Here is a 14,143-nt window from a genome sequence, read left to right on the forward strand (position 1 = left end):
TCTGTATGTTGTCAACTTGTACTTCCCAAGCGCTTAGTACAGTGCTCTGCACACAGTAAGCGCTCAATAAATATGATTGATTGATTGATTGATTGCTACTATGCTCATCCAAGCATTTATTCTCTCCCACCTTGATTACTCTATCAGCTTCCTTGCTGACCTCCCAGCCTCCTGTCCCTCCCCACTCCAGTCCAAACATCACTCTTCTGCCCGGATCATTTTTCTACAAAAATACTCGGGCCGCATTTCCCCACTCCTTAAAAACCTTCATGTTTCCCCAATCCTTAAAAACCGCCCATCCATCTCCACATCAAACAGCAACTCCTCACCACTGGCTTTAAAGCCCTCAATCCCCTTGCCCCCTCCTACCTCACCTCACTACTCTCCTACTACAACCCAACAAGCACACTTCATTCCTCTAATGCCAACCTACTCCCTGAACTTTGATCTCGTCTATCTCACTGTCGACCTCTTGCCCACATCCCGCCTCTGGCCTGAAAAACCCTCCCTCTTCATATCCGACAGACAATAACTCTCCCCACCATCAGAGAAAGCCTTACTGAAGGCCCGTCTCCTTCAAGAGGCCTTCCTTGACTAAGCCCTCCTTTCTTCTTCTCCCACTCCCTTCTGTGTTGTCCTGACTTAACAATAACTCTCCCCACCATCAGAGAAAGCCTTACTGAAGGCCCATCTCCTTCAAGAGGCCTTCCTTGACTAAGCCCTCCTTTCTTCTTCTCCCACTCCCTTCTGTGTTGTCCTGACAATCCCTTTTTTCATCTCCTCCGGCAGCACCACAGCACTTACGTCCATATCTAAAATTTAATTCATTTATATTAATGTCTGTCTCCCCTCTAAACTACAAGCTCACTGTGGGCAGCGAACGTGTCTACCAACTCTGTTGTACTATGCTGTACCAAACACAGTGCTCTGCACATAGTAAACACTCAATAATACAATATATTGATTGCTTGAGATGCTCATCATCTCTTCCAGGAGGGCCACGATTGATCGTTCAATTTAATCGATGGTATTTCTTGTGTGCAGAGCACTGTACTAAGCACTTGGGAGAGTAAATGTAACAGTTAGTAGACACATCCCCTGTCCACAAAGCATCGGCTTTCTACGGGAAGAGGGATTGATATGAACCCGGATTGGCCAGAAGAACTTTAGTAAGAAAGAGATAAAGTGAAAAAGTTATAACCTAAACTACGCTCTGCAAGCAGAGGGCACCTTGGATAGAGCTCTGCATTCAGTGGTTTACCTGTATTGTGCCCTGCAAGCAGTGGGTAATAATAATTGTGGTATTTGTTGAGCACTTACTATGTGCCAGGCACTGTACTAAGCGCTGGGGGAGATTACAAGCAAATCGGGGTTCACACAGTCTTAATCCCCATTTTCCAGATGAGGCCCAGAGAAGTGTAGCAACTTGACCAAGGTCACACAGCAGACAAGTGGTGGAGCTGGGATTAGAACCCATGACCTTCTGACTCCCGGGCCTTTGTTCTATCCACTAGACCATGCGGCTTCTCTACTCTGTCCGGCGCTCTGCCGATAGTGGATCCTCTCGACTGTAAGCTCGTTGTGGTCAGGGAAGATGTCCCTTTACTGTTATAGTGTATTCTCCCAAGCGCTTAGTACAGAGCTCTGCACACAGAGAGCACTCAATAAATATGACTGAATGAATGAATAGATCTCCCGGACAGTGCTCTGCAAACTGTGGGTATCACGCTTAGAACAGTGCTTTGCACATAGTAAGCGCTTAACAAATGCCATCATTAAGTACAGCCGTCTGCCAAGCAGAGGTAGGCACGGTTCAATCCCGGGCCCCACCACTTGTCTACTGTGTGACCTTGGGGAAGTCACTTCACTTCTCTGGGCCTCAATTCCGTCATCTGTAAAATGGGGATTGAGACTGTGAGCCCCACAGGGGCAGGGACCGCATCCAACCCGATTTGCTTGTATCCACCACAGTGCTCAGTACAGTGTCTGGCCCCTCATAAGCGCTTACCAAATACCATCATTCTTATTGATTTTTATTACGATTACTTGTGGAATGAAGGGCGGCGTACCTTCAGAGCCCCGGGCACACAGATCGTCCGTGGTTCCATATATTTTCCACCTGCTCCACATGCCCGACCCCTTGAAGAGCATGATATTCTTCTCCTGCTTGTTCCCGTAGTTGAAGTACAAATCCGCCCCCTGAATGGCGAAGAGCGTGTCGTTCCGACATTCCCACTTCTGCAGCTGGCTCTTGCGGTCACAGGGGTACAGAGTCACGGGGACCCAATCCGTCTTGGACGGGACCCCCAGGCACAGTTTGAGGGCCACGCTCATGAGCTGGTGCTCAGACACCCATCTGAATTTTTGAGCCTCGTGGGCCTGATTGCAGGCTGCCGTGGCGACCGAGTTGGCATTCTGGGCTTCCACGCAGCGCTTGTGGTCTTCGTTGTAGATCATAAAGAGTCGGGTGTCTGAGGGGAGAAAGCAACGGAATCAGTGATAAGGATCGGGGGATGTCTGTTCGGCGCTTAATAGGTGCCAAGCATCACGAGGACTTTAAAGCTCTCGATCATCTTGTCCCTTCTGACCTCACCTCGCTGCTCTCCCACCATAACCCGACCGGCACACTTGGTTTATGTAATGCCAACCTTCTCAATGTACCACGATCTCATTTATCTCGCCGCCTCTGGCCCGAAATGCCCTTCCTCCTCATGTCCAACCGACAATGGAGCCATTGTCCCTTCCTTCAAAGCCTTACTGAAGGCCCATCTCCTCCAAGAGGCCTTCCCTGACTAAGCCCTCCTTTCCTCTTTTCCCAGTCCCTTCTGCATCACCCTGATTTGCTCCCTTTCTTCACCCCACCTCACCCTTTTGTCCGCAGAAGTTATGCACCTATCTGTAATTGAATTTATTTCTATTAACATCTGCCTTCCCCTCTAGAATGAAAGCTCACTGTAGATGGAGAATATGTCTATGTTGTTATGTTGTACTCTCCCAAGCGCTTAGTGCAGTGCTCTGCACACAGTAAGCGCTCAATAGGATCGATTGATTGATTGGGATGGATACAAAATCATCAGGTCGAACACAACCCTTGCCCCACGTGGGGCTCGCAGTCCAAGAAGGAAAGGGAATGGGCATTTTATCCCCATTTCACGGATGAGGGAACTGAGGCGCAGAGTTTTCTCATGGTGTTTGTTAAGCGCTTACTACGTGCCATGCACTGCACTGAGCATTGGGCTGGGTTACAAGTTAATCAGGTTGGACACGGTCCGTGTCCCACACGGGGTTCACGGTCTTAATCTACATTTTACAGAAGGGGAGACCGAGGCCCAGAGAAGTGAAGCGACTTGTTCAAGCATCTCCTGAGAACCAGGCCTAAGGTCTCTGTGCTACACCAAGCCACATCGTTCCATTAGGGGCTGAGTGACTCCTTGGGTTAAAACCCAGGATATCCAGCAGGATGTCCAAACAGCTGCCGTATGGAAAGCTGAAATTGGAAAACGGAAAGCAGCGAGGGCAGAGGAATTGTTTTCGGGTCACGGTAAACCAGAGGCTCGGACCAGGCTGCGCATCCCAGCTGAAAACGGGGAATCGATGTCGGAGGACAGACATGCAAGGCTCCCTGCCATCATCCATAGAGAAGCAACGTGACTCAGTGGAAAGAGCGCGGGCTTGGGAGTCAGAGGTCAGGGGTTCTAATCCCGGCTCCGCCACTTGTCAGCGGTGTGACTTTGGGCATGTCACTTAACTTCTCTGGGCCTCAGTTACCTCATCTGTAAAATAGGGATTAAGACTGGGAGCCCCATGTGGGACAACCTGACAACCTTGAATCCCCCCAGCGCAAAGAACAGTGCTTCGCACATAGTAAGTGCTTAACAAATACCATTATTATTATTATTATTATTATTATCATCAACCAAGGGACTGGCCCTCTTGGACCAAAAGCTGGCATGGAAAGAGAGACAACATGGCAAAAGCGAAAACAGTACCAGGCCCCGCAAACATTAAGCACAGTAACGCAACAGTAACGCAACACGGGATGGATTATTTGCATGCCCGATGCAGCTGAGATCATAGATTCCTCATCGACCTTCTCAGCCAATAGAGCCGGGGCCTGGGACTTGGAAGTACCTGGGTTCTAATCCCGGCCCTTCCGCTTGTCTGCTGTGTGACCTTGAGCAAGTCACTGCACTTCTCTGGGCCTCCGTTACCTCATGTGGAAATGGGGATTAAGGCTGTGAGCCCCATGTGGGACAGGGACTGTGTCCAACCCGATTTGCTTGTATCTATGCCGGGGCTTAGAACAGTTCCTGGTACATAGTAAGCACTTAAAAAATACCACAGTTTGTATTAGAGCCACACACACCCTCACCGGTGAACTTCATCGGTCATTCATCAAGCTCTTAGTACAGTGTTCTGCACACAGTAAGCGCTCAATAAATATGATTGAATGAATCAGTCGTGTCTGCTTCAAAAATAAAGAACAGCTCTTCACATCCATAGCTCTATAATCATTCACTAGTTCATTTATTTGATGATATTTATTGAGCACTTACTTTGTGCAGAGCACTATACTAAGCGCTTGGGAGAGTACAGTACAACAATAAACAGAGACATTCCCTACCCACAACACGCTTGCAGTCTACTAGCTGCTGGCTGCCTTTCAGAGTTCAAGATGGCAATCTGAGGGGGAGCGTTCATCTACACTCGTAGCTAAGGATGGTTCAGGCCCAAAAACCTACTGCAAACCTACTCCAGCCCCCACTGCCACCTTGGAGAGACAGAATCAGGGTCCCAACAAATGGGGGAGCCTCCCTGGGACCGGGAGGCTTCCACTAAATCCTTGTTTCCCTCTGGGATTTCCACTAAATCTGTTTTCCTCGGATTCTTTGTTTTCATCTTTGGGCTTATTTTCGTGGAACTCCAAGGCTTCTCAGATCAGGGTAAAGGTCAACTTTAAGTTGAATATCCTCCCACTTCAACGCCCGCGAGGATCCACACTTATCTCCCATACGCTTCGGTTTCCCTTTTTGTTTTCTCCTTTGGCCGCCAGTGTTGTAGGAAGCAGAGGAATCTGATGACTGAGGGAGGACCTCAAAACAATTTTTTGCCCATCAGTTATGGATCTGGACAATGCCAGGAAATGTAAAATTATCACTACTGGTGATAAATCCATATATTGTCCTTTCCTCTCTGTACCGGTTCCCCCTAACTGTGGTAAATTCATCCACATATGTGCAGTGCCTGCAATTTGAAATGACACCCCGCTGCCCTCCCCTTTTCCTGAGTCCTTATTTAAAGCTCTTGGGCAAAGGATCTGTGTAATTTTTACAAGTGCTTAGAAGAATGACTCTTATCACCAGTTGTCTTTGAACGACACTCAGCATTTCCCTTTTGCCTGCCCTAACAGTACAGCAGTAATAAAATAAAACAGATTTGTTGAGTCAGGCGATGTGGGTTCTAATCCCAGCTCTGCCACTTGCCTGCTTAGTGAGTGACCTTGGACAAGTCATGTAACTTCTCAGGTTTCTCCTCGATAAAATGGGAATGAAATTTCTGTTCTCTCTCCCTCTTGATCTGTGAGCCCATGTGGGACCTGATTATCTTGTATCTACCCCGGCACTGAGCACATAGTAAGGACTTAACTAATGCTACTTTATTATTATTATTATCATCATTATTAATATTATCTTCATTTTTAATGGCTTTTCTTCAGCGCTTATTACACGCCAGGCATTCTACTAAGCGCTGGGGTAGATGCAAGACAATCAGGTTGGACATAGTCCATGTCCAAGATGGGGCTCGCAGTCTTCAAAGCCATTTTATAGATGAGGGAACTGAGGCACAGAGAAGAGAAGTGACTTTCCCAAGGTCACACAGCAGACAAGTAGCAGAGCCAAGACTATAACCCAGGTCCTGATTCCTAGGACCATGCTCAATCTACTAGGCCACACTGCTTCTCAAATACAATAAAAAAAAACAGGGTCAACAGTTACAGGTGTCAACATGTAGAAAAAATGGTCACTGGCTACCAGCTGCCCATCCAGACTGTGGGTAGAGCAGGGAGGTGGAATGAAGAATAGTTGGACACAGAAATTAAAGTCTATTTTCCATAAAGCAAGAAATGCTTTGACCAAACCTTGCATCCCATTTTGTTTTCAATAAAACAAGGCCGGGGGAGGGTGGGGGACATATGAATAAGTCCATCAATCAATCAATCATTTAGCGCTTACTATGGGAGAGTATGATCTAATCAAGTTGGTAGACATGTTCCCTGCCCACAGGGATCTTACATTCTAGGCCACGCTGCTTGTCTTGCATCTATCCCAGCCCTCAGAACAGCGCCTTACCCATAGTAAGCGCTTAACAAATACAACCATAATAATAATAACAATGATAATAATAACTCAGAGCTACAAGGAAAATACAATAACCGTGGGGCTGAGGATTGAACGACAAGCACAACTGCAGTGTTTTGTTTTTTATGGTATTGGTTTAGCACCTATTCTGGGCCAGACACTGTGCTAAGTGCTGGGGTAGATATAAGATAATCAGGTTGGACAAAGTCCCTGTCCCACATGGGGCTCACAGACGTAATCCCCATTTTACAGATGAGGTTACTGAGGCACAGGGAAGTGAAGTGAGTTGCCCAAGGTCACACGGCTGACAGGTAGCAGAGGCAGGATTAGAACCCAGGTCCTTCTGACATGCGGGCCCAAGCTGTATCCTCTAGGTCACGCTGCTTTAATGATCCTTCGAAAGCAGCAGACCTGGGTTTCTCCATCGTGGGGCCGGGAATCCCAGAAGGGTCTCGGATGTCTCTGAGGGGTTCCCTGGACCCTCCCCAATTTCTCCCCACACCCTGGGGGGAATGCTGAGAGGTCGGCGGCCTGGGGAGGCTAATGTGGACAGGGACTGTGTTCGCCAATTCTATCGTACACTCCCAAGCGCTTAGTACAGTGCTCTGCACACAGTAAGCGCTCAATAAATATCAATGACTGAGAGATCGATTCCAGAATAAATCCAGAGTAAAAGTCTCGCATTTCCACCTGCCTTCAAGACAACTCTACTGGGGTGTCCCGCTGTCACCTCAAACTTAAGGTGTCTAAAACAGTGCTCCCTATCTTCCCACCCAAACCCTGTCCTTCCCCTGACTTTATCATCACTGTAGATGGCATCACCGTCCTTCCTGTCACACAAGCCCATAATCTTGGTTTTATCCTTGACCTCTCGCTCTCATTCAACCCACATATTCATTCCGTCACTAAATCCTGTCGGTTCAACCTTCACCACATGGCTAAAATCCACCCTTTCCTCCCCACCCAAATTGCTACTATGAGGGAGCACTTATTCTCACCCACTTTGATTACTCCATCAGTCTCCTTACGGACCTCCCAGCCTCCTGTCTCTCCCCACTCCAGTCCAAACTTCACTCTTCTGCCCAGATCATTTTTCTACAAAAATACTCAGGCCACATTTCCCCACTCCTCAAGACTCTCCAGTGGTTGCCCATCCACCTCCATATCAAACAGAATCTCCCTAACCTCACCTTGCCCCTGGCCTACCTGTTTTTGCGATTTCTTCCTGAAACCCAACACGCGAACTTAGATCCTCTAACACCAACCTGTCACCACAACTAGTTTCACCACAACTGAAACTTAACTTCGATCTCATCTACCTCCTTAAATCGCAACTCCTCCAGGGGTCTTTCCCAACTCATTTCATCCATTCATTTATTTATTCATTCGATCGTATTTATTGAGCACTTACTGCGGGCAGAGCACTGTACTAAGCACTCGGGAGAGTACAATAAAACAGTGTTGGTAGAAACCTTCCCTGCCCACAGTGATCTTACAGTCTAGAAGGGGAGACAGACATTAACATAAATAAATCTGATTAAATTGCGGACGTGGACATAATGCCATCATTATTATTATTAGACCATGAACTAAGGGGAAGATGCAGCAGTTGGAAGTTTTTGAGAAGCAGTATGGCTCAGTGGAAAGAGCCCGGGCTTGGAAGTCAGAGGTCATGGGTTCTAATCCCGGCTCCGCCACCTGTCAGCTGTGTGACTTTGGGCAAGTCACAACTTCTCTGTGTCTCAGTTACCTCATCTGTAAAATGATTAAGAATGTGAGCCCCACAAGGGACAACCTGATCACCTTGTATCCTCTCCAGCTCTTAGAACAGTGCTTTGCACATAGTAAGCGCTTAACAAATGCCATTATTATTTTATTATTATTATTATTATTAAGTGCCGTGGGGCTGATGGAGGGGTGAAGAAAGGGTGTGAATCCAAATGCAAGGGTGAAACCGAAGGGAATGGGAGAAGAGGAAATGAGGATTTAGCCCAGGAAGGCCTCTCGGCCGAGACATGCAGTGCGTCTTGGGGGATGGGGTACTCATTTTCTAAATGAGTAAACAAAACCCTATCTTCTTCCCCATCACTGCAGGGGAGGATGAGGACCAGTGAGCAGCGCGAGTCGAACAAAAGGAAAGAAGTAGCATGGTCTAGCGGATAGAGCCCGGGCCTGGGAATCAGAAGCACCCGGGTTCTAGTCCCGGCTCCGCCACTTGACCGCTGTGAGACCTCGGGCAAGTCGCTTCACTTCTCCGGGCCTCAGTTCCCTCATCTGTAAAATGGGGATTGACTGTGAGCCCCACATGGGACAGGGACCGTGTCCAAACTGATGAGCTTCTGTCCCAGGGCTTAGAAGAGTAAGCGCTTAACAACATTAAAAAAGGACTCTGCATCCCTGAAGAGATAAAGAATTATTGGAATGATGTTGGGGATGATTCAAGGATCCTTGGCTTTCTCTGGGGAGCTGGCGACCCCCTCTTGGAGTGAATTGGGGGGTGCGAGGGGGAGACGAGAGGAATATCTTCATCCTGTCCGTCACAGAAGGTGGAGTCAGATGGACCGACTCCCCTTTTCTCCTCAGCCCAGGCCCCCCTAATCAATCATATTTATTGAGCGCTTACTGTGTGCAGAACACTGTACTAAGCGCTTGGGAAGTACAAGCTGGCAACATATAGAGACAGTCCCTACCCATCAGTGGGCTCACAGTCTAGAAGGGGGAGACAGAGAACAAAACCAAACATACTAACAAAATAAAACAAATAGAATAGATAGGTACAAGTAAAATAAATAAATAGAGTAATAAATATGTACAAACATATATACATATATACAGGTGCTGTGGGGAAGGGAAGGAGGGGGACGAGGGGGAGAGGAAGGAAGGGGCTCGACCTCCCCCACCTCCCGACCCCAGTCCTCCTTGACCCCCAGAGTCAATAATCATCCCCCAGGAGCCATAGCCACCCTTCCTGGAGAGATCAAATGGGGAAAGAACCAGACAACATGAGCGTGTTCTGGACAGAAGTGTGGTCAGGTGGAAAGAGCCCTGGACTGGGTGCCAGGAGACTTGGGTTCTAGTCCTAGCTCTGCCCCTCCAATCAATCGATGGTATTTATTGAGCGCTTACTGTTTGCTGAGCACTGAACTGAGTGCTTGGGAAAGTACAGTACAATACAGTGACCTCTTCTGTAAAATGGGGATGAAGACTGTGAGCCCCACGTGGGACAACCCGATCACCTTGTATCCTCCCCAGCGCTTAGAACAGTGCTTTGCACATAGTAAGCACTTAACAAATGCCATCATCATTATTATTATTATTTATTACAGGTCGTAGACATCATTCCGTCCATAAAAAGCTCAGTGAACCTACCTGCTGTGTATCCTTGGACATGTTCAACTTCTCTTTACTTCTTTCTGCCTCAGTTTCCTCATATGCTCAGCATAGCAAGGGACTGTGTCCATTAATTCTGCTGTATTGTACTCTCCCAAGTGCTCAGCAGAGCGCCTTGCACCCAATAAAAGCTTAAAAATATCATTGATTGATATGTAAAATGAAACCTCAAGCACTTAGTACAGTGCGTGTGCTAAGCACTCATGCTCAGTATAGCCAGGGACTGTGTCCATTAATTCTGCTGTATTGTACTCTCCCAAGTGCTCAGCAGAGCGTCTTGCACCCAATAAAAGCTTAAAAATATCATTGACTGATATGTAAAATGAAAACTCAAGCACTTAGTACAGTGCGTGTGGTAAGCACTCATTAAATACCAATCAATCCATCTGTGGTATTCATCGAATGCTTACCATGTGCAGAGCACTGTACTGAGCGCTTGGGAGAGGACAGTACAACAGAGTTAGTGGACACATTTCCTGCCCATAGTGTACCAGTGATTGATTGTGAGCCCACTGCTGGGTGGGGACTTTCTCGAGATGTTGCCAACTTGTACTTCCCAAGCGCTTAGTCCAGTGCTCTGCACACAGTAAATAAATGTGATTGAATGAATGAATGAATGATTGATTGAGGAGAAAGTGCTTGTCTTCCCCCAGGGTCATCTGCATCTGTCTATCCCAGCTCTTGACAATTAGTAAGGGTTTAACAAATACCATAATTATTATTACTGAGGAGACTGCAAGCTCCTTGAGAGCAGGAACAGTCTTTTAGACTGTGAGCCCACTGTTGGGTAGGGACTGCCTCTATATGTTGCCAATTTGTACTTCCCAAGCGCTTAGTACAGTGCTCTGCACATAGTAAGCGCTCAATAAATACGATTGATGATGATGATGAGGAATGGTGTCTACAACCGTATTGTACAACTGTCCTTATCTCTGTCCCTTCCTCCATCTCCGCCCCAAGTCTCCTGCCTCCAGCTTTGCCCAAGTCCACTGCCTCCGCTTCTTTCTCTGCCCAAAGTCCACTGCCCCCTTCTTCTGCCCCAAGTCCGTTGCCCCTTCCTCTGCCCTTCGATAGTTCAGCTGGTAGAGCGGAGGACTGTAGATGATTGTGCTATGGGAATCCTTAGGTCGCTGGTTCGATTCTGGCTCGAAGGAGAGAACTAATTATTTTTCTCTTCCTCCCTTCAAAGCCCTACTGAGAGCTCACCTCCTCCAGGAGGCCTTCCCAGACTGAGCCCCCTCCTTCCTCTCCTCCTCCCCATCCCCCCCGCCTTACCCCCTTCCCCTCCCCACACCACCTGTATATATGTATATATGTTTGTACATATTTATTACTCTATTCTATTTGTACATAGTTATTCTATTTATTTTGTTTTGTTAATATGTTCTGTTCTCTGTCTCCCCCTTCTAGACTGTGAGCCCGCTGTTGGGTAGGGACCGTCTCTATGTGTTGCCAACTTGTACTTCCCAAGCGCTTAGTACAGGGCTCTGCACACAGTAAGTGCTCAATAAATATGATTGAATAAATGAATGAATGAATGCCCAAAGTCCACTGCCCCCCTGCTTCTTCCTCTACCTCTTCCCCAAGTCCGCTGCCCCCTTCTTCTGCCCCTGCCCCAAGTCTGCTGCCCCTGCCTCTGCCCAAAGTCCACTGCCCCCTTCTTCTGCCCCTGCCCCAAGTCTGTTGCCCCTACCTCTGCCCAAAAGTCCACTGGCCCCTACTTCTTCCTCTGCCCCAAATCCACTGTCCCTCTGCTTCTTCTTCTGCCCCTTCCCCAAGTCTGCTGCCCCTGCCTCTGCCCAAAAGTCCGCTGCCCCCTGCTTCTGACCCTCCCCAAGTCCACTGTCCCCCTGCTTCTTCCCCTGCCCCTTCCCCAAGTCCGCTGCCCCCTTCTTCTGCCCCTTCCCCAAGTCTGCTGCCCCGCCTCTGCCCAAAGTCCGCTGCCCCCTTCTTCTGCCCCTGCCCCAAGTCCGCTGCCCCCTTCTTCTGCCCCTGCCTCAAGTCTGCTGCCCCTGCCTCTGCCCAAAAGTCCACTGGCCCCTGCTTCTTCCCCTGCCCCAAGTCCACTGTCCCTCTGCTTCTTCTTCTGCTCCTTCCCCAAGTCTGCTGCCCCTGCCTCTGCCCAAAGTCCGCTGCCCCCTTCTTCTGCCCCTGCCCCAAGTCTGCTGCCCCTGTCTCTGCCCACAACTCCACTGGCCCCTTCTTCTGCCCCTGCCCCAAGTCCACTGGCCCCCTGCTTCTTCTTTTGCCCCTTCCCCAAGTCTGCTGCCCCTGCCTCTGCCCAGAGTCCAAAGCCCCCTTCTTCTGCCCCTGCCCCAAGTCCACTGGTCCACTGCCCCCTTCTTCTGCCTGTGCCCCAAGTCCACTGTCCCCCTGCTTCTTCTTCAGCCCCTTCCCCAAGTCCGCTACCCCTTCATTCATTCAATCGTATTTATTGAGCGCTTACCGTGTGCAGAGCACTGTACTAAGCACTCGGGAAGTACAAGTTGGCAACATATAGAGACAGTCCCTACCCAACAGTGGGCTCACAGTCTAGAAGACAGTGGGCTCAGTCTAGAAGAAAAAGAAAACAGAAATAGGGTTTGCCCAAAGTCCACTGCCCCCTTCTTCTGCCCCTGCCCCAAGTCCACTGTCCCCCTGCTTCTTCTTCTAGCCCCTGCCCCTAGTTGCTGCCCCTGCCTCTGCCCAAAGTCCAATGCCCCTTCTTCTGCCCCTGTCCCAAGTCCACTGTCCCCCTGCTTCTTCTTCGGCCCCTGCCTCTGCCCAAAGTCCACTGCCCCCTGCTTCTGCCCCTCCCCAAGTCCACTGTCCCCCTGCTTCTTCTTCTGCCCCTTCCCCAAGCCTGTTGCCCCAAGTCTGCCCAAAGTCCACTGCCCCCTGCTTCTGTCCCTGCCCCAAGCCAGCTGCCCCTCTGGCTACTTCCCTCACTCCAGCTCTGCCCAAGTGTCCTGCTGTTCAGCCCACTGTCCCTGTGGCTCTGCCCGGTCCCGGTGCCCCCAGACCCCCCAGGGCCCAGACTGACCGAACAGGTGGACGGTGGTGAGGGTGAGCCCGAAGGCCAGGAGGCGCAGGGCGGCCCGGCTCATGGTCATCAGCTCATACTTCTCTTCCTCCGGCCGCAAAGGGGAAAGCAGAAGGGGAGGCCCCTGCCCAAGCCCTTCTCACCGCCCCCACGGTGATGCCCAGGGGCGTCCAGCTGGTCCAGAGGCGTGGGGAGCAGCCCCTTTAAGGGCTGGACCAGGATGCGGGGCGGGAGCTCCTTTAAAGGCCGTCAGAAATCCCTCCTCCCAGCTGGACCTCGAGGCCAAAGCCGGGGGCACAGACCCAGGTAGAATCAGCAGCAGCAGCATCCAGTTGTGGTCTCCGTTAATCAATCAATCAATCGTATTTATTGAGCGCTTACTGTGTGCAGAGCACTGTACTAAGCGCTTGGGAAGCACAAGTCGACACCATATAGAAACAGTCCCTACCCAACAGCGGGCTCACAGTCTAGAAGGGGGAGACAGAGAACAAAACCAAACATACTAACAAAATAAAATAAATAGAATAGATAGGTACAAGTTAAGTGCTTACCACGTGCCAGGCACTGTACTAAGCGCTGGGGTGGATGCCAGCTGAGCGGTGTGGACACAGGCCCCGTCCCACCAGGGGCTCACCATCCCCCGTTTCGCAGAGGAGGGAACTGAGGCCCAGAGAAGGGAAGTGACCGGGACAAGGTCACACCGCAGATCTGAGCACGCTGAGGGGAAGCGGCGGAAAGAGCCCGGGCTTGGGAGTCAGAGGTCATGGGTTCTAATTCCGGCTCTGCCAACTGTCAGCTGGGTGCCTTTGGGCAAGTCACTTGGGGATGCGTGCATTTATCAGACTCTTCTATTTATTTTATTTTGTTAATATGCTTTGTTTGGGAGTCAGAGGTCATGGGTTCAAATCCCGGCTCCGCCACTTGTCAGCTGTGTGACTTTGGACAAGTCACTTAACTTCTCTGTGCCCCAGTTACCTCATCTGTGAAATGGGGATGAAGACTGTGAGCCCCCCGTGAGACAACCCGATCACTTTGTAACTTCCCCAGTGCTTAGAATAGTGCTTTGCACATAGTAAGCGCTTAATAAATGCCATCATTATTATTATTATTATTTTGCTGTCTGTCTCCCCCTTCTAGACTGTGAGCCCGCTGTTGGGTAGGGACCGTCTCCATATGTTGCCAACTTGTACTTCCCAAGTGCATAGTCCAGTGCTCTGCGCACGGTAAGCGCTCAATAAATACGATTGAATGAATGAATGAATGAATGAACTTAACTTCTCTGGGCCTCAGTTCCCTCATCTGTAAAATGGGGATTAAGATTGTGAGCCCCACATGGGACAATCTTGATTACCTTGTTTCCCCCCGGTGCTTA

At 49.5% G+C, this 14,143-nt stretch overlaps 1 protein-coding gene and 1 non-coding gene across 2 annotated transcripts in view; one reads left to right on the top strand and one right to left on the bottom strand.

Moving 5' to 3' along the window:
* The window catches only part of MRC1 (mannose receptor C-type 1), a 76,036-nt gene extending 63,102 nt beyond the window's left edge, over positions 1–12,934 (bottom strand). Inside the window, exons 1-2 of the mRNA XM_038755820.1 lie at positions 12,772–12,934; positions 2,070–2,471 (exon numbers count right to left, since the gene is read on the bottom strand). Coding sequence (XP_038611748.1) covers positions 2,070–2,471; positions 12,772–12,841 — 472 coding nt within the window. The 5' untranslated portion in view covers positions 12,842–12,934. The remainder of the gene's footprint in view (positions 1–2,069; positions 2,472–12,771) is intronic.
* On the top strand, positions 10,814–10,903 carry TRNAY-GUA. The gene is given in 2 exon segments: positions 10,814–10,850; positions 10,868–10,903. It is a non-coding gene; the product is annotated as a tRNA-Tyr (tRNA).
* Positions 12,935–14,143: the final 1,209 nt, after the last annotated feature.

The sequence above is a fragment of the Tachyglossus aculeatus genome, chromosome 13, assembly GCF_015852505.1.
Source record: "Tachyglossus aculeatus isolate mTacAcu1 chromosome 13, mTacAcu1.pri, whole genome shotgun sequence".
NCBI classification, from domain to species: Eukaryota; Metazoa; Chordata; class Mammalia; order Monotremata; family Tachyglossidae; genus Tachyglossus; species Tachyglossus aculeatus.